At 45.8% G+C, this 20,360-nt stretch overlaps 1 protein-coding gene across 1 annotated transcript; it reads right to left on the reverse strand.

The window, feature by feature from the left end:
• Positions 1-14,793: 14,793 nt before the first annotated feature.
• On the reverse strand, positions 14,794-20,070 carry LOC120358551. The gene is made up of 3 exons (XM_039453128.1): positions 20,020-20,070; positions 19,562-19,940; positions 14,794-14,811 (listed from the first exon to the last, which is right to left on the reverse strand). Exons 1-3 carry the CDS (start codon positions 20,055-20,057, stop codon positions 14,794-14,796), a joined length of 435 nt encoding a protein of 144 aa, XP_039309062.1. The 5' UTR covers positions 20,058-20,070.
• Positions 20,071-20,360: the final 290 nt, after the last annotated feature.

Consider the following 20,360-nt stretch of genomic DNA (forward strand, 5'->3'; position numbering starts at 1 on the left):
CAATCAAAAAGACAGCAATCAAGAATATCCAATTGCTTGGTAAAAAGAAACTTACCCAATCAAACGTTGCATATTTGAGATCACTGGGATTTACCGTACCAGATTTCTGAGATGTCTGATATTCTAAAGATTGGCGACCCGATCTCTGACGATAGCATTGTCAAGATTGAAACTCACTCGTATAATCCATACGCTAACACTACGTTTGGACATAGTGATGAAATAAGGATACCTATACAACAACAGGATTTATACACATTGCCGTGCAAAAGTTTTCTCTATGTCAAAGGAAGATTAGTGAAGAAAAAAAAATAATGATGATGATGATGATGATGCATCAGAAATAAAACTTGGAAATAATTGTGTAGCGTTCATGTTCGATGAAATTCGATATGAAATCAACGGTGTGGAAATTGATCGCAACAGAAACGTTGGAATCATTAGTACTCTAAAGAACTATGTATCTCTTACGTTTGACAAGGGAATGATAATGCAGAATGCCGAGTGGGACATGTCGTCCACTCTGTGGGAAAATTATTTCAATTTTTGCGTGCCGCTAAATTTACTGCTGGGCTTTTGCGAGGATTACAAACGCATGGTTGTTAACGCGCGCCATGAATTAATTTTGATACAAGCGCGCAATGATAACAATTCTATTGTGGGAACGAATAGAATGACGAAACCGGGAATTGAATTGTTCAAAGTACAGTAGCGAATGCCACATGTTACGTTAAATGAAGTCAATAAATTATCCATACTACGAGCTTTGGAAAGCGGGCGATATCTAAGTATGAGTTTTCGTTTCTGGGATCTGTATGAGTACCCCTTGTTGCAGAGCACAACCAAACATTCGTGGGCTGTTAAAACTGCAACACAGTTAGAAAAGCCTCGATTCGTTATCTTTGCACTACAGACCGATCGCAAGAATATCATGTCTCAAGATGCTACTATTTTTGACGATTGTAATTTGATCAATGTGAAACTTTATCTCAACTCTAAATTTTATCCGTGACTTGAATCTAGACTTTCGTAAATCTAGATACTCCATCCTGTTTGACATGTAATAACGTTTTCGTAAATCTTATTATGGACGTGATTGCTGCGATACGCTGCTTAACATGGTCACATTTCTGCAAAGAGGACCTTTTACAGTGATTGATTGCTCGCGGCAAAACGAGTCCATCAAAAGTGCTACTGTGGACGTGCGCATTGAATTTGATTGCAAAGAAAATGTGCCAGCGAGCACTACCGCCTATTGCTTTATCTTACATGATTGTATAATTTAATACTGCCCATTGTCTAACGTTGTGCGCAAAATCATGTAAAATGCAGCGTTAGTAAATATATATTTTTTTTAATAAAATACCGAGATATTTTGTGATATGGTACAGTCTCAAAAAATTACTTGTCATGGTTGTGCACACATTTGTGGATCTACAAGTATTCACAATTGGAAAAAAATTTATTGTAAAAGAAGTAGCGGTATTGAAACAAGAAAACGTTCTCACGCATTACATTTTCACGAATTCCGTGCCATGGAATGCATTGACAAAATTCGAAAGATCTTGCGTTTCTTGGTTGGTTGCTTATCACCATGGATTGCAATGGAAAGATGGAATAGTTCAGTACCCGAAGGTGAAGCACCTGATTTCAACAACTGTATATGATAAAAACGATGATGGAGCTATCGTATACGTTAAAAGGTATGAAAAACGAGAATGGTTGAAGAATATACTTGATGTCAATGTAAGAAATAATGTTATCATCGAGACCGTGAATGCTGATTACGAAGACATTGAATCTTTAAATAATTTGGATACTGTGAACACTATACGATGTGCAAAACATATTAAGAATTGTGCTATGCAAGAATGTATTTAAATTATACAATTATTGGTTACAATGTCAAAAAGATGCTTTAAAATAAAAAATGTATAAACGTATTTATGGTTTATTTTTATATCTTTCCCTGTAATACATAAATAATTCGTAAACGTTAGACGTTTGATTATAGTATAGTTGAACCCGTCAACCATACTATTATGAAACGTCTAACGTACTACACTCAAACGTCAGTAGTACAATGTAGTAGTATGATAGACGTACGATGTACGATAGACGTATGGTAGACGTATGGTCAATGTACGATAGACGTATGGTAGACGTAAACGTATAATAGATGTTTAATATCAGTTTAATAGGCGTATGATACACGTTCAATAGTGCGATCATGTTATATAGTATAAAGTATTTAATATGCAACGCTCACTTCGTGTGAGATACTGCCATACCTCTTAATAAAACATATCTCTTGTGTTATCAAAAATTTAAGCTGCATGTGCATGGTAAGATAAAAAATTGCTTAGAGGTGTTCTCATTTTACTATGAGAACAATGAGGTATCAACGTCTCGAAGATAAATCACGTACATTTTGATTGTAAAAATAAATGGACTCTGCTCGCATCAATCTGTCAGTCAGTCAGTCAGTCAGTCAGTCAGTCAGTCAGCCACCATGAACTGTGACGAATGCCACAAATACTTCACTCCTTTGAAATGTTATGCGTGTATGCGTTCTCACTGGGCGAGAGAACGCAACCATTTGCTGTCGAGAAATGTGCAAGTAGTACAACCCTCGATCAGGGAGCCTCCTCGAGTTGACGTAGTGTGCAGAGTGGCATCACATTTACGACGAGAGTTGCCATTATGGCCGGTGGTAACCGGCCGCTCCAGAAGTGGAGTTGTATAACCGAGTTCTCTTCACTCCCGATCCTCTCCAGATCGAGATGAATACAACCAGCGGCCATCGGGTAGTACGGCTACAGATTGTACCACCCCGCTTTTAAGGTAAGTTTTATTTCTTTTTTTCATAATTTCATTACTGCGCTTATAATCTATTAGTTAATTTATCGCTTATCTTACTGACTAGGAGGAGAAGGACAAGCAGAAAAAAGGAAGGACAAACAAAAAAAGGACAAAGAGGAGGATAACGTGTCGCTACGCCACACAATTTATATTTTATTAATTTATCTTATATATTTTATCATATAATTTTTTATATATAATTTTTTTAGTTTCTTATTTTTTAATAATTTTTTCAATTTTCTTAAAATTTTTAAATATTTAATTATTTGTGTATGTTAAAAATAAAATAAATAATTTTTAATAAATAATATTTTAATAAAACCATTTTTATATATGCTTTTTAAAATAAATAAAATGAAAAAATAAATATATTACATTCAAACAAATTATTATTATTATTTTCCCTATTCTCTTCCATTCCTGAGAACATCTTAGAAATAAGAACGCGTACGATTGAGAACATTGGCGTGCGAAGTATAAGATAAGCCGTGGGAGAGCACGAGGAAGCGAGCGAGGATAAAACGTGCGTATGGGGGAAGGAGGATGATGCATCCCCACACCACATCCCGGCGTCTGCTATACCAAAGATGAGCGCATTATATGGGAGGGAACGAGAAAGAAAACGCATGTACGCTTCCGACATTTATGATTAACATCGCAAAGTGGCATCACCCCCTTCCCCCTCCCTCCACTCCAAGACGGCGATTAAGAGCATTGGTGTGCGAGCGAGAAGGCATACGTACAGGGAAGGGGTGAGAGCGCTGTGCTCTTCCTATGATGTCATCTATGCTAACGCTGCGAGGTGGCATCGCCCCCTCCCTTCAAGGCGTGGTTAGCATGACAAAATATATGCTGTGAAATTCCCCCTGCCCCCGCACAAATCGAGGCAATATCACCACCCTCCAAAACGCAGTTAGCACGGCAAAAAGAACATTGGCGTGCGAGCGAGTAGGCATACATACGTGGAGGGAGCGAGAGAGCAGTGCTCTTCCTTAAGTGATGTCATCTATGCCATGATTAGCGCCGCGAGGTGGCATCGCCCCCTCCCTTCAAGACGTGGTCAGCACGACAAAATACATGCCGTGAAATGTTTCTTCCGCTCGCCCCACGTGACATCATCTCGGTCAGTACGGCAAAGACGAGTCGTAAAATCCCCCCCCCCTGGCCCCGCACCACTCACAGATCCCAGAGTTAGAATCCGCCTTACTATACTACTACTGTGCCGGAAAAAAAAAACGATCAACAAGTATCGGTGGTAAATTTCTTACGCAACAGAGAATTGGGTATACGCAGGACCAGTGAACGTGCCGCCAGACAGGGTATTAACATCGACTTCGTGCTTTGTGGCGATTTGTCATTTACAGCGCGAAGGAAAGTGTATACGTGGACACTAAAAAATTTGTGCACGTTTAAGAATTTTGATGATGATGAATATGATATGTATCGCAATGAATATAGACGTACTTGTATTGTATACAATGCTTGCAAAACTGTTGAAAAGAAATACAAGGTGGCAAAGGAAATTAAATACCATGCCTATTTCCAAGATTATCTGCAAATTACAATTCCCGCTGGTAATGGAAAATGCACCGAATTACTGGCGATAAATGTACACTCATAGTTCTACAACGACAATGAACCTAAATGGAATCGTGCGTATATGAAGTGGTGTAATGCATACTACATTAAGCACGACAACGAAATTCCAGTGGATCAAGTTCATCAGTGGTACGACGACGATGGCGAAATTCTGCTGGATCCAGTTGATCAATGGCCGGAAATAACAACTCGCTTTTTTAAAGCAAAGTTCGCACGAAATCAATATCGCGCTCTGCACATACAGCGGTACTGTAATTCATGTAAAGAATTAATTTGTGAGTGCCCCGAGTGAACGTGTGATATGTACTAAAAACTGAAAAAAGAAAAATGAAGAATATTGAACGTGAACTGCTCGAGCAATGCTCGCAGGTCGCAAATTTAGCGGAATGTTTCATGTGGTTGCAACAATGCAACGAGTGCCTTGCGCAGCTCGAAGAATGTTATAGTAGTGCCAAACGTCCTCGACTCACCGTCGGCTCTAGACAATCCATAGTGGCGAGAATCGCGCAACTCGCGGGTGCAAAAGCGCAGTTAGAAAGGCGTTTTGTACACGTTGGTGGTGGTGCGCACGCTAGTAGTAGTGCCAGTGACAAAAAAAAATCGCTCGTGTGACGCGAGATCGACGCCGCGTTTGAGTCACGTATGCTTACGGGTGCTGTAATAAACGCGGATTATATTAAGCCGCAACATTTCTTGGAAGACGCTAGTGATTTAGTGATCGAGCAAGTGCGAGACGCTATCGCAAAACATGAAAGTGTAAAAGTGAACACTGTATTCAATGGTGAATTTGTAAACATTCGTGATGACCGCGATAATAAAAGTCTCGCGACAAAAAACTATGAACTGTACAGAGCGTCAAATTTGCGCGAGTGGTATGAACGACGCGTTATTGAAGTAATAGTAGCGATGCTCGATGAGTTTTAGGAACGTGATAGTGGTTGGGCGTTACACCGAATACAGAACTTGATGGTGAATATAAACAAACTTAATCCCTTGCACGCGGGATGTTGCATCAAAATGCCGATGGAAGTAAGTGACAAACATGCAGTAATTAATGTGCAACCGCAAGACAATGCTTGTTTTGCGTGGTCGGCGGTGGCTGCCCTGTACCCGGCTGAAAGAAATGCCCACCGGGATCGTCGAACTCGCATTATTCGACTGTTTTAAAGTTTGACGATATACAATTTCCAATGAAAGTGAAAGATATTGGAAAATTTGAACGATTAAACGAAGTGTCGGTGAACATGTACGGTACCGAACTTGATAGAAAAGAAAAGATACAGTACGTTGTACCGTTACGCCTGACCAAAGATAAGAAGGAAAAACACATCAATCTCTTCTACGTGGAAGATGAACACGATGTCAGCCACGGTCACTTTGCGTAGATTAAGAACCTGTCGCGACTGGTCAGCTCACAGGTGAGCAAAAACGAACACAAGATTTTAATCTGTGATCGGTAAGTGTAATAATAATAATAATAATAATAATAATAATAATAATAATAATAATAATAATAATAATAATAATAATAATAATAATAACAATAATAATAACAATAATAATAGTAACAATAGCAACAATAACAATAACAATAATAACAACAACAACAATAACAATAACAACAACAACAATAACAACAGTAACAACAACAACAACGATAATAATAATATTAATAGTATTAATAATAATAATAATATTAATAATACATGTATTAACAATATTTATTACAGATGCCTGCATTACTTCCACTCTGAAGAAAAATTGCAGTCGCATGTAGTGGAGTGCAAGAAAATAAATGACTGCGCCATCATTCTACCGAGAGAGGACCAGAAATGGCCAGCCGAAACGTGACAGGGCCACGCAGACCGTCGTTCGCTACATCACTCAGAGTTGTCAGACTCCAGCTGAGTGGTACCAATCAGGGACACACAACAACCAGAAGAATCGGGCCCCCAGAAGAAAGAAGCAACAAACGAGAAAACGCAGCCACCTCCTTAGATCCCTGCACAGTTGACCCGGCGAAACCGAAACCTTAAGAAACCAAACAGCCCTTTTCAGGGCCCCCTCACAAAAAAACCTAATTGGAGTCAAAACTAACATAACAGAAATTAGTGACCCTACGACAGTTCTAAATCTAAATCATTTACAATTGGGGTCTGAATGTGAAGAACTCTTAACAACATTGTCGTCAGAATGCGCACGGGCAATCAAATTAAAATGTTTAGACTTTTATAAAACGGCTGTTCGCGAAATGATAAAACGTTTACCATATAAAGACACTTTTTTTGAACATTTGTCATTTTTAGATCCCACAATAGCTTTATTTCAAGAAGGTAGAAATAAAATTAGAAATTTATCTTGTATTGCTTCGCGTATAGGTTATATAGATGTAGCAAAAATAGAATATGAATGGACAATTTTACCAACAATTTTTGATGAAATTAAAAAAAGAGAATTAGGAAATATGAATATTAATGAAATGTGGGTCAAAATATTAGAGTGTAAAAATTTTGATGGGAAAAAAATGTTTCAAAATTTAAAATTATTAGTGCAAGCAGTTTTGTCTTTTCCTCATTCTAACGCAGAAGCTGAAAGAATTTTTTCTATTGTTACTGACGTAAAAAATGAAAAAAGAAATAGATTGTTCATTGAAACAATTTCCGCGATTTGTATTGCCCGATCTAGTTTTCAAGCGCACAACATACAATATATGAATTTTAAAAAAGATTCACGACATTTAGAGTTACACAATCCGCAAAATTTGTATGCAACATCTGATACTTAACTTATTTCTACTTCTTTAAGTTTTTTATTTTTTAAGATTTATTTCATTTCTTTTATTTTCATTAAAATCCACCTATATATATTTTTTTTTATATATTGATTGCATTAATAATATTATTTTATTTTATGTAGATTGACGTACTGTGCAATAATGTGATAGTACCTGATTTGATTTTACGCCAAAGATTAATGTTATTTAATGTATTATATTATTTTTTAAAAATTAAATTTTTGCAATAAAGCGTAATGTTTTTATTATAACTATAAACATTACAATTTTTTTTTTTTTTTTTTTATACGATGAGGGAAATGCTCATGGCACACCAGGTTGGCTAGACCTGGTAGTGTTGGACTCGAGTCAGGACGGTGCTAACCCGGCCACGTAATTTCAGCGACCAGGCTCGTCCTCCCCGCCTACCAACTAAAAACCTCACCGAGCCACCGCGCCCCATATGAAGGAAGGCCACCGCCGACAGTACGCCTTTCTATCAGTAGCCTTCTCCCTGGGTCAGAGCGTGAGCCCCCCGACGCGCCAGTTCGTCAGGTTGGGAGAGGACGTGCCAGGGCGGCGAGCCGAGATACGTCAGCTGCCGCCTTGTCCACCCCGGGGTAGTGCAATGCGGCAACACCGCACGCCCCCCCGCGCTCCTTTAGGGCAGGAGGCGAGCGCCGAACTTACCCGTTCCGCGCTAACCCCCTACCCAAGGTCCAGTGGTTCCGAGGGACCGACCGGGCCTACCTTCTATCCTCGAGTGGCCGACTCGTCAGATGAGCGGAGACCCCGACTCATCGGGTGGTCCCACAGCCAGAGTCCTCGTCTCCTGAGCATCCTCGAGCGCAGGGGCAGCCGGAAACGAGGCCCAGGATCGCGAGGTGGCCCCCCCCCAGGGGGTCACTCCGCGGCCCTATCACCTCCAAGGATAGGCGACCCTGGGGGAGACGGCGTCAACGCCTTCTCCGCCCGGGGTCTCAACGCCTTCTTGACAGGGGTGCTCGAGTCGCGTCCCACTCGCTTCTCCCATTATGGGAGAGAAAGAGGCTCGAGCACCACCTTCGCCTGTGGGAGGTGCGAGGCACTCGGACTGTCGAGTGCCTTGCATCTCTTTTTGGTCGGCGGACTCGTCCGGCGCCCAGATCCTCCGGACGACTCCGACGATATCTCAATCACCCCCGTGACAGAGGCCTCCGTCACGGGAGGGGTCTCCTCCATGTCGATATCGGCCACCGGCCCCTCTGACACACCACCATCCACGACCTGAGCGCCGGGTGGGGTGGGAGGCGGAGGAGTCAGCGGCCGATCAGCTTCTGAGTCTCAGCCCTCCTCCGGAAGAAGGAGAGCTCTCTTCCCCGGTCGAATAACCGGGGGAACCCGCGCGCACTTCTCACCGCCGGGGCGGTGATTGTGCGCTTTGCCTTTGGAGGCACACTCCGGGCAGAATGGCCTATTCGCGCACTCTGCCTGGGTGTGCCCCCCCCCCGCAATTGAAGCAACACCGGGCCCTGTCGACACCGCCAGGGCACCGGTGCTGTGTACGTCCCTGGGCCAGGCACCGGAAGCATCGCTGTGGAGGTGCCTTGAGCACCTCCACGCGAGCCGCCATCCAACCCAGGGCCAAGCTCCCCGACCGGGCGATCTTTGCAGCAGCGGCGACCGGGCACTGCACTATGATAGAGCCCAACCCCCGCCGACTGTGCGTCACCCGGCCCACCTTGAAGTCCGCCACGAAGTAGTTCCCCGAGTCGGCGACCGCCGTGGCCACCTCCTCGGGGGTAACCGATTCATTGAACCCGGAGATGCGAATCCCTTCGAAAAGGGCAAAAGATCCGCACATCCGGGCCACCCGCGACGCGCCGCATCTCAGAAGCCAGCTTCTCCGCTGCCGGCCTGCTATCCTCACCGGGGATCTCCAGGAGGAGACCCCCGGTCTGGGCTCGGCGAACCCGTAGCGCGTTAGCCCCCTGCGGCAGGATGTCCCCAAGGACAATGGCCTCCCTGGCCCGCCGCATGACGCTCGCGTAAGAGGCGTCGTCCCCCGTTACCGTGATCAGCACCGCCGATGACTTGGGGACGCGCCTCCTGAATCTCCTCGCCGCGAGGGTTTTGCTTTGTGGCGGACTTCTTTTTTTTTCTTTTCCCTCTTTTTCCTCGGCTCGGCCGCCGGGGGCGGCAGGCGCCGCCGCCGGTGGCCGAATCACGTCCCTTCCAAACGCCGGAGGGAACACCCCCCAGCGCTCTTCCTCGTGGGACGAGCGTGGGAGACTCTACGACCTCCGTTGTCCACTTTCTTCCTCTTCCTGGTGCCGGTGACCTCGACTCAGCTCCGATCGCTCGAAGGTGTATCGGGGCCGGGTGCTGGCGCCAGCACGGTGGGGGGGGGCGCAGGAGGCTCCTTCCGCGGAGCTCCCGCACTCCCCTTTCCACCCTTCCCTTTTTTCTTGCCCCTGGCGCCAATGGGGACGGCGGCCGGAACAGCCCCCGTCTCCATCCGCGCCAGGCGCCTCTTCAATCCCTCCACGGTCGCCGCCAGTCGCTCCAACGTCCCCAGCACTCGCTCCTCGAAAGGAGAAGAGCTGGGGGCAGAAGCGACCGCCGGAGACGGCGGAGAAGGAGGAGATCTCCGCGTCAACGGCTGTGAAGCAGCCGCGGACGAGGAGGGCCCACTTTGGAGCATGAGGGCGCGTTTTGCCACCCCCAGCTGCCTCCTTAATTCGGCGCCCTCGGCCCGGAGGGAACGAACCTCCTCCTCCCGAGCCGCGGTCGTCGCTTTTTCCTGCCCGTCCTCTCGCCCGAGACGGCCCATGGCGCGGAACGTCAGCGTCATGAGTGCCTCCCGGGCAAGATGGTTATTCAGTTTGATGCACCCCGACAGGTTGCCCGACAGTGGGAAACCTGTGGACGCCTTGTTACGCGCTCCCTCTACCTCCTGGAGCCACCCATCGGCCAACCCGTCCAGATCAGTGGTCGTACTCCGGGAGATCGCGCTTAATTGCCGGTCGATGTACCGGCGTTGGTCCGGCGTAAACAGGGTCGGGGGGATCCTGATACGCTGGCAAGGCCGCGTATCATTCGCCCCCATTCCCTCTCCCTCCGACTCCGAGCTGCGGATGACGTTGGCTCGGAGTCGGCGGGCCCTAAACTGCTCCAGGAGAACCCTGTGGAGCCGGTCTTCCGTGTCCGCCCCGTCGGACAATGGGGAGGGGGACCTGAAGGGTCTACTCCCGTCCAAGCGGGGTCGACCACGGGCGCGCCTACTTCTCACGTAGGTCGGAAGGTCGGATCCGTCCCCCGGAACATCCAGGATCCGGACACGGCCCTCCGACTCGTCCAAATTGATGACCGACTCCAAGGAATTCCCGGCCATCTCTTCCTCCTCGCGCCGATCAACCTCCATGGGCTCAGCCCGTGGCTGGGATAGACCCTGCCGCCTCGTACGAGGCGGGTCACTGAGGTCTCCCCAGTCCGAACCTCCCCCATGAACACGGATCGGCGTTGTTTCATCGCATACTTGCGGCGGCGTCGAATACGCCACCGTCTCAAAAAAGCGGGTTTCTGACGACCCGGACGCGCTGTTGTCCTGCCGACCGCCGCCCGTCTTGCGACGACCGTCGGCCAACAGGATCGAGTCGCCACCAACGGGCGAAGCGGGGGCCTCGGCCCGAAGGACCGGCTCCACCCGCTCCACCCCGCTGGGAAAGACATCTCCCTCGCTTTCTGAGAAGGAAGAGGACCCCGAAAATTCCTCCCCCTCCCAATCAAAATTCTCGTCCTCGGACAGTTCTCCTTCAAGCTGTTCGAGGGCAAGGAACCGATCAACGGCGTCGCGGGCCTCGGGCCTGAGGTGCTCTCGCATCTGCAAGAGCGTCCTTCTGCGCGACTCCCGCGACATACTAAGACAATCACGAACATCTACTTCCACAGTATCCTGTTCGTCGGCGGAGCCTGTGGGCACCCCGCACGACAGCCCGTCGGGTGTTGACGACGAGGGGGCACCCGGGACACTAGTCCCCCCTCGCCGGCCCTGGGGTATCCGACTCCCCCTGCGCGGTAATTTGTCATTGCCGTTATCCATACCAATCATAAATGGGGTATTATTTAACGAAGGGAACCCCACCCTCGCCCCGAGGGGTACTACAGGCCGGTGTCCGGGGACCACCGACCCGAGGCGGACCTAATGGACGGCACAACATCACACGCGCCAACCAGGGAAAAACACAAAAACGAAACCCAAATGCACGCAGTTAAGCACACACCCGGGATAACCCACGATTGACGCGCGTCAGACAATGGACTGCGGCGGGCAACCGAGACCCCCGATCCCAACAGGCATCCAAAACGATCCCCTGATCAATGACCTCGGCGAGAACCAACACCCCCTACGACGATGCCCTTGCGCTAACGAGAAACATCCCCGAGAAGAAATGCCAGCCGCACCGGTATACGGGTTGCTCCTAGGCTAGAAGGCCCGGTGTCGATGTACCCGGACTAGCCGGAGCCATCGACAACCAGCGGGTCAACACGCGGGATTTAGTCACCGACCAGAAAATCGCCCCAGAATTCGGCAAGGAGAAGGCGACCCAACCCCCCGCCGCGACAAACACCGTACACTGAACAATAAACACACCACCATGGCGTCTGAAGCGCGAACGCGGCATCTCAGATGCCGCCACCTTAATTTTTTATAGAGGTTGACTCCTCGCGACCCGGGCGGTGAAGCCAAGATCCCCGGTCCATCCCGCACATAATTTCAGCACGTGATGAATTACGGTGTGTCAACTCGGGCGCCAGGGTCGCTGAGATCCCTGAATCTACGGTCTACTAGAGACCGCAGACCCCCTAGCGAGCTCGGAAACCGCAGGAACGCCAATTCCTGTATCTAGAGTCGATCCGCAGCCTCGGGAGGCCCCGGCACGACTCCAGACCCCTACGGGAAAATGTTTAAAATTAAATTTACATATATTAATATTTATTTTTTTATTTAATAATAATTAATAATTTACAGTTAAGTACAAAAAGATATTTATTTTTTTGTTGTTTAGTTTAAAAAATGTTTAATTTTTAATAGTATAGTAATTGTTTAAAGTATTATTTTGTTTAAGCAAAATATTTTATTGTAATTGAAAAATGTATTTTGTTTTGCGAATACTGGTAAAGTTTTTGGGCAGTTTCCCTTACCCTTGCAACAAATGTTGGTATTTTTCTTAATTCTGCCCAATAAAGTATTTTATTTTAAGTACATATGTGTTTTATTATATCCTTCCTTTCTTTACATTTATAAATATATAATTTATTTAAAAAATTACGTTGTGATATAATATTAATATTGATTATGTTTAAAATTTTTATAATTAGGTAATTTTATATAATTTTAAATTTACACAATTTTTATAATTTTATACAATTTCATATAATTAAAAAATTTTTAATTGTTCAAGTGTGGTATCTTTGAGTAAAGTTTAGGGAGTAAAGTTTAATAATGATTTTAAGGACACTGTTGCACATTAAGTAGTTACCCTCTTGTATACCTTCTTTTTGTTAAACGTAATACTTCATTGAAGGTGTATATAAATACGCATGCGCGAGAAAGCGTCCCTGATAGCAACACTGCGTCAGCTTGAGGAGCTGCAACATCACAATCGCGCAATGGAACAAGGTCGCGGGCTTTATCTTGCTCCGTACAAGCGTGGACGAGGATTGTATCTTGGACCATATAAACGCGGATAAGGAGTATCGTCGAAGAAAAAAAACGTCGAAAAAACGATAAAAATGCCCAAGGGAGTGACCACCGATGTGCAATTAAACTATCTGGCGAAACGTATGTGCATACCATATTTTAAAGAAGTGTACATGCGTAATGCTTTACCGACCAGTGGCGTACGAAGAAACGAAAGCGGCATTGTCAATCTAGACGATATCGCGGGCCCTGGGACGCATTGGGTCGCATACGTAAAAAGGAGCGCATAATTTATTTCGATAGTTTTGGTAATCTTCGACCGCCTCGAGATCTCGTGCGATATTTCGAAAGCAATGTTACGATTGAGTACAATCGAACGTCCTATCAGACGTATGATCAAAGTTTCTGCGGACAAATGTGCTTGAGGTTTCTTCAGACTGTCGACCTTTAAAAGACCGACAAGGTACCGCAAAGTTTCAGTATTCGTCGAGCGTTTTTTTCCATCATGTCGTTTACGCTAACGCTGAGCGGAAAGAACAGCGTTCTCGCTGCAAATTACTCTTCGGCTATAAATTTAACCGATGCCGAATACGAACTCGGTCTAACGCTTTTTGAAACTTATAACACGATACCGAACGTGAACGCCTCGAACAATAAATTCTATTTCGGCAAAGACGATGCGGAGATTACGATATCCGAAGGATCGTATGAGCTGTCGACCATAAACGAATTTTTGAAATGCGCAATTTTGCAGAAACGTTTACGACGCAACGCACCCGATACCGGTGACGTATTAGTTGTCCGCGGCGATATCGGGGTGTTCAATGATGAACACGAGGAAGAAGAGTTCCCGATAGTGATTCGCGCAACTATAACACAATGAAGTGCGAGATTAAATTTGCATACACAATAAACTTTAATAAACCAAACAGCATTGGATCGGTGCTGAAATTCTCGAAGCGCATACTGCAGCCGCGTAGATAGTATGAATCGAACCAGTCGATCAACATAACTATCGTAAATTCGTATCGAATGCAGTGTATGGTAATTGTGGGTGCATACAACAACGGTGCGCGTGTGCATACGATTCATGAATTTTCGCCAAGCGTGCCTTCAAGATATAAGCTCAGTGAAAAGCCAAATCAGATCATTTACCTTCCAGTAATCGTACGGAGCATTACGACTCTCACTATACGAGTTGTCGATCAAAATGGACGATTGTTGGACTTTCGCGGAGAAGAGATTACAGTTAGGTTGCAAGTTCGAAAGCGATAACGCGAGCGTGACACATGAGATGTGCCGAGCGCGAAGAAACTTTCTTTACAAGCACACGGCGATATCATTGATTGATAAACCCACTCGGTCAACTGAGAAGAAGAAGCTCAGCGCATCAAACGTTAAATTCTTACAATCACTGGGATTCGCGGTATGAAAATCTTAAAATGACTAATATTCTAAACGTCGGAGACGAGCCGATCTTTGACGATCGAATCGTCAAGATTGAAACCCACGCTTATTCGCCGTATGCAAACACAAGTACGGGCACAGCGATGAGATAAGAATACCCATACAACAACAAGATTTGTATACATTGCCGTACGAGAATTTCCTATACGTCGAGGGGAGAATTACTAAAAAGAATAGACCTGAGGGGTCCAGCGACGTGGTATTGGGAAATAATTGTGTTGTGTTTATGTTGGACAAGATAAGATTCGAGTTGAACGGCGTCGAAATTGATCGTAATAGAAACGTGGGCATAACCAGCACGCTCAAAAACTATGTAACGCTGTCATCCGACAAAAGCGTGATTCTGCGAAATGCCGGCTGGGAAACGCAGATGACTACCGCTGACGGGTATTTCAATTTCTGTCCCGCTCTACGTACTATTGGGATTCTGCAAAGATTATAAACACATAGTGATCAATGCTCGTCACGAGTTGATCTTGATACGAGCGCGCAACGATAACAATTGCCTGAAGGGTAATTCGGCGTTGGACCCGTTCTCGAGTTGTTTAAAATTCAGTGGCGAATGCTGCACGTGCTCTTGAGTGACATAAATAAACTTTCAATGCTGCGCACTTTGGAGAGCGGACGATATCTCAGCATGGCTTTTCGCTCGTGGGATCTTTACGAGTATCCGCTTTTGCAACGCACGACCAAGCATTCGTGAGCTATCAAGACCGCTACTCAGCTCGAGAAGCCGCGATACATTATTTTCGCTATGCAAACCAGTCGAAAAAATAACATGTCTGAGGACACGAACCAATTTGAACATTTCAATTTGACCAACGTGAAACTTTATCTGAATTCTGAATCTTATCCCTACATCAAAATAGATCTTGATTTTGCCAAAAACAAATAGGCTGTTCTATACGAGATGTACGCGCGTTTCTGCAAAACCTACCTCGGATACAAGTATCTCGAGCCGAATCTCACCATCGCCAACTTTCTAAACAGAGATCCATTCGTAATAATTGATTGCAGTCGGCGAGTTGAATCGATTAAGAGCGCAACCGTTGACGTGCAAATAGAATTCGAAACTAAAGATAACGTGCCGGAGAACACCGGCGCGTATGCACCCATAATACACGATCGCGTAATTCAATATAATCCGTTGACAAACATTGTGCGCAAAATCACCTAAATCTGCGCATATATATATTATACAATACATCGACGTGGACCACAGTCTTCGTTTTGACCACGACATGTCCGTGCCGACGTTCGTGGATCTGCAAGGTTTCCCCCTTGGACGATTAAGAGGTTTCGTCGTAAAAGATTTCGCTGCTCTTAGAGGGGGAGACGTTATCGCATTATATCTTTGACAGTCCCCAGCCATGGAATTGGTTGATTAAATCCGAAAGATCCTGCGCCTCTTGGCTGACTGCTATACATTATGGACTAAGATGGGGCACCAACGGAGTAGTTCCGTACCGGAAAGTGAAACAAGTGATTACAACTGCAGTACTGGGTACTGAAAATCCTGACAACAAGGAGATTGTAGGAAGACGGCGTAGCAAAGTCTTGAGGCATTGCTCCGCTACATCGTGTGAGGTGCCAATATCGATGGAAGGACCACTTTTGAACGGCAGACAAACAACGTACTGACCGGCGGGAGTGCGCAAATGAGAGGTTAAGAAATGATTCTCGCATCTCTGCTCTTCAGGGCTGAGTATCGTGTGCCTCAGAATTTCCTCGATTTCCCAGAATCTTTTGCAACGCACGACCAAACATTCGTGGGCAATCAAGACCGCTCGAGAAGCCGCGATGCGTCATCTTCGCTCTGCTAATCGGTCGAAAAAATATCATGGCTGAGGACCCGACCCGATTCGATCATTGCAATTTGACTAATTTGAAACTCTATCTGAACTCTGAGTGTTATCGGAGAGAGGATATCAGTTTGGATTTTGGTAAAAACAAATGGGCTATTTTGTACGATATGTACACGCGTTTCTGCAGAGCCTACCTCGGATACGAGAATCTCCAGCCAAGTCTCTCCATAACGGAGTTTCTATGCAACGGTCCATTCACCGTGATCGACTGCTGTCGACAAAGCGAATCGATTAAAAGCGCAACCATCGACGTGCGATTAGAATTCGGGACTAATACTAACGTGCCGGCAAATAGTAGTGCCTATTGCCTTATAATACACGATCGCGTGATTCAGTATAACCCGTTGCCAAACATTGTGCGCAAAATCACTTAATTTCACGCATATATATATTTTACGATACATCGACGTAAACCACAGTCTTCGTTTCGACCGCAATATGTCCGTGCCAATGTTCGTGGACCTGCAAGGTTTCCCCTTTGAACGATTAAGTGGTTTCGTCGTAAAAGATTTCGCTGCTCTTAGAGGGGGAGACGTTATCTCGCATTATATCTTTGACAGTCTCCAGCCATGGGATTGGTTGATTAAATCCGAAAGATCCTGCGCCTCTTGGCTGACTGCTATGCATTATGGACTAAGATGGGGCACTAACGGAGTAGTTCCGTACCGGAAAGTGAAACAAGTGATTACAACTGCAGTACTGGGTACTGAAAATCCGGACAACAAGGAGATTGTATACGTCAAAGGGCACGAGAAACGAGAATGGCTGGGTGAATTGCTTCTGGACAGTCGGCGAGAATACGCATGCATCGAGAGCCTGGATATGGATTACAAAGTCCTGGATAATTTGAATAATTTAGATGATGCTAATACTTTTCAATGTGGACAACACCGTACGAATAAACATTGTGCAATGCAAAATGTATTCAAACTTTTCAATTGATGGACACGATTACATGAATAAACATATGTAATATACAACATACGTTTTATTCCTTTCCCCTCCATTACATCAACTTTACTTTATGTTTTGTTTATTTCATTTACATTCTTATACGTTTCTTTCACATTGTTAGAGCACGAAAAACGTGTCGTGACACTTTCGAGTGATAACAAAAAAATTATTGGAAGGAAGGCAAACTTCCCCTTCTCCTTCTTAAAAAAATTCCAGAAACATTAATCGCAAAAAGCGTCACAATTTGCAAACCGTCTTACATAAATTGCTCGTTCGAACGGCTCAGACAATGCATCGCTCTAGAAATAAGCACTGGCGACAAAATATTAAATATATACATTAGCCAACACAGTTGCGGCGTATGTTTCATCTTATTCTTTTATCGTCATACAATACTTTTTGAGATTAGACGCAACTGTAAATACGCGCTGCGACGGAGGACGCTCTCGCACAGCTCTTTGTTCCTCAGTCGTAGCCGTGCTCTCAATCCGTGAAGTACTTCGCCGCACTCAAGTGAGTGATAGTAGGAAGACTATGACAGTTCTAATCCGGGAGCAATGAGGGGTGGTGAGGGGCGAGGGGGGAATGTAGGCGCGGGGGTACCTGCGGTACGTACCGCGGAGTGGGTGGTGACCCGCAGGGTCTGACGTGGGAGGTGGGTGGTGACCCGCAGGGTCTGACATGGGAGGTGGGTGGTGACCCGCGAGACCTAACTTGGGAGGTGGGGGTCAGCCCGCTGAACTGACCCGCGCGTGGGAGTCAGCCCGCGGTCCGGGGAATGATATAGGGAGTGGGTGGTGATCCTCAAGATGCAGTGGGTGGTGTCACTCACTGATCTAGAGGTGGGATTGAAAGGTGGGGGTAAGTCGCGCGGCAGAGCGGTATGTACCGCCGAGGATGATGTTGGGGAGAGAGAGGAATCCCATGGCTTTGAACCGGCGTGTATTTTTAAAATACCGCGGCGATTTCACGGCGGTTCTCCGCGGCGGTTTTCCGCGGCGGTTTTCCATGGCGGTTTTCCGCGGCGATTTCGCGGCGGTTCTCCGCGGCGATTTCCGCGGGGCCCGCCGCCGCCCGCGCGCAATTTTCACGGGGCCCGCCGCCGCCGCCGCCCGCGCCCGCCGCCCGCGCCCGCCACTCCGCGCACCGCTGACCGCTAGCGCGCGAAATCGGCGGACAGAGAAAAAAATTTCTTAAAAAGAAACTTACCACCACCGCTGCAGCCGCCGCCGCTGCTGCCGCCCCTGCTCGTCGCCGCCACCGCCGCCGCCACCACCACCACCGTCGACCTTCTTGCTATCGACTCCTACTTGCCGCACCCACCACCGACGCCGCCACCACCACCGCCGCCGCCACAACCACCACCACCACCACCACCACCACCACCACCACCAACACACTGTTAGTGCATTTAATTAATACTCGTCTGGTACAATGCGTATCACACGCTGTCCCGTTGTGGTGTCCACCACAACAATGTAGATTCTGTAATAAACTACACGTTGTCCGCTTGTGGTGTCCACCACAACGATATACGGGACGAATTCCCGCTCTTCCTCCGCGCGACGATCCATTTTTTTCGCGACACGATTGCGCGACGGTATAATTTCGACTGACGAAGGGCTCGCTCAGCGAGGGCATCCTCCGTCGCATCGCGTATTTTGACGGCGGCTAATCACAAAAGTATTCGATTACATCGAAGACAAACGATATATGATTACATTGTAGGTGAAGCAAACGCCGCTACTCTATGCTTGCAATTATATTATATTATATTATATTAATTGTTTTATTTTTCTACCTAATTTTCGTTATTCTTCCTGCATCCACTTGGAAGACAGTATTCCACTACGTATAACATTTCAAGTCTCGTAATTTTCTAGCCTTCCGTTCGAGAGATACAGAATATTCTTTATGCAAGTTATATTTGCCGATGCAGGCATGGCTTTGACCAGTGCTCGATTCTTCCCCTGTGGACTGTTATCGTTTGCGTGACGCAATCACTGTCAAGGCTATTCTATAAGAGACTAAACGCAACTTGTAAAACTAATATACGTTATAACATGGGAAAGGTTTATAACGAGATAAACTCTTTTTTATACGTTTCACATTTGTTTTTATTGAGTATGTAATACATCGTGGGCAACCATTCTATTAAGTAGTTAACGCATCGTATATAATAGTATCAATAACGTAGGCTATTAATTCGCACTCAATTTGCGAACTCTTATCGTAAGATTTGCGCAATAGTTCTGTTGCGTCTGGTTTGTTCATGGCAAAGTTTTGACGCAAAAATGTTACAAAATATTTAAATTTCTCAGTCGCGGTTGCAATGCTTTGATGCAGCGTATAATATACGTGCTCCACACAGTGCTCTAATTCAAACATGAATAGCATGGTTGTAGGCTTGAGGTAAATACATGCATCGAGTAAAGATAACTTAACAATACTTTCATCACGCAATTTCACGAGTTGCACGGTAAGGTCATGAATCGGTAACGATGGTGCTTCGGTTGACTGGACGAATCGCTCGAAATCCGCACGTTTATCTAACAGAGCTCTCCACGTTCTGTATGGTAGGACAATCCGGTTGCCGCGTGTATCGCCGAGCGATATCTCCACGGAGCAGGAAACAGATCCCACGTTGATCGCTACATCAATCCATTTGTAGGAAGTTGATGTTAGCGCAAACCTTCTGCCCAGTATACGTGGCGTATATCGTATATTCGAAGACGCTCTGAAAAAAGAAACGGATACGAGTGAAATAAATGAATAAAATGTAAAGTCTTTATATCGTATAACAAAAGAATACTTACTTTTCACGCGCCTCGGTTGGAACGTAATAGTTTGCCATTGTATGTATTTCAAGAGCGATGTCAAAAACTGTTCAAACGAGCGACCGATGCAATACTGATCGCCAAATGGTGATGTTTGCAGTTATTAATGTTGTATTGGAAATAGATGGAGAGGGGATAACTTTCCCCACTCTCTTCAACAATTTCATCGGTAGCCTTGAACATGTCTCGACACGTTTATTCTTCTGCATTTTTTGTATAGGAGAGGGGATAGTTTCCCCCAATCCAACAATTTCATCGGTTGCCTTGAACATGTCTCGACATGTTTATTCTTCTGCATTTTTGTATAGGAGAGGGGATAG

The sequence above is a fragment of the Solenopsis invicta genome, chromosome 8 (assembly GCF_016802725.1).
Source record: "Solenopsis invicta isolate M01_SB chromosome 8, UNIL_Sinv_3.0, whole genome shotgun sequence".
Taxonomy (NCBI): Eukaryota; Metazoa; Arthropoda; class Insecta; order Hymenoptera; family Formicidae; genus Solenopsis; species Solenopsis invicta.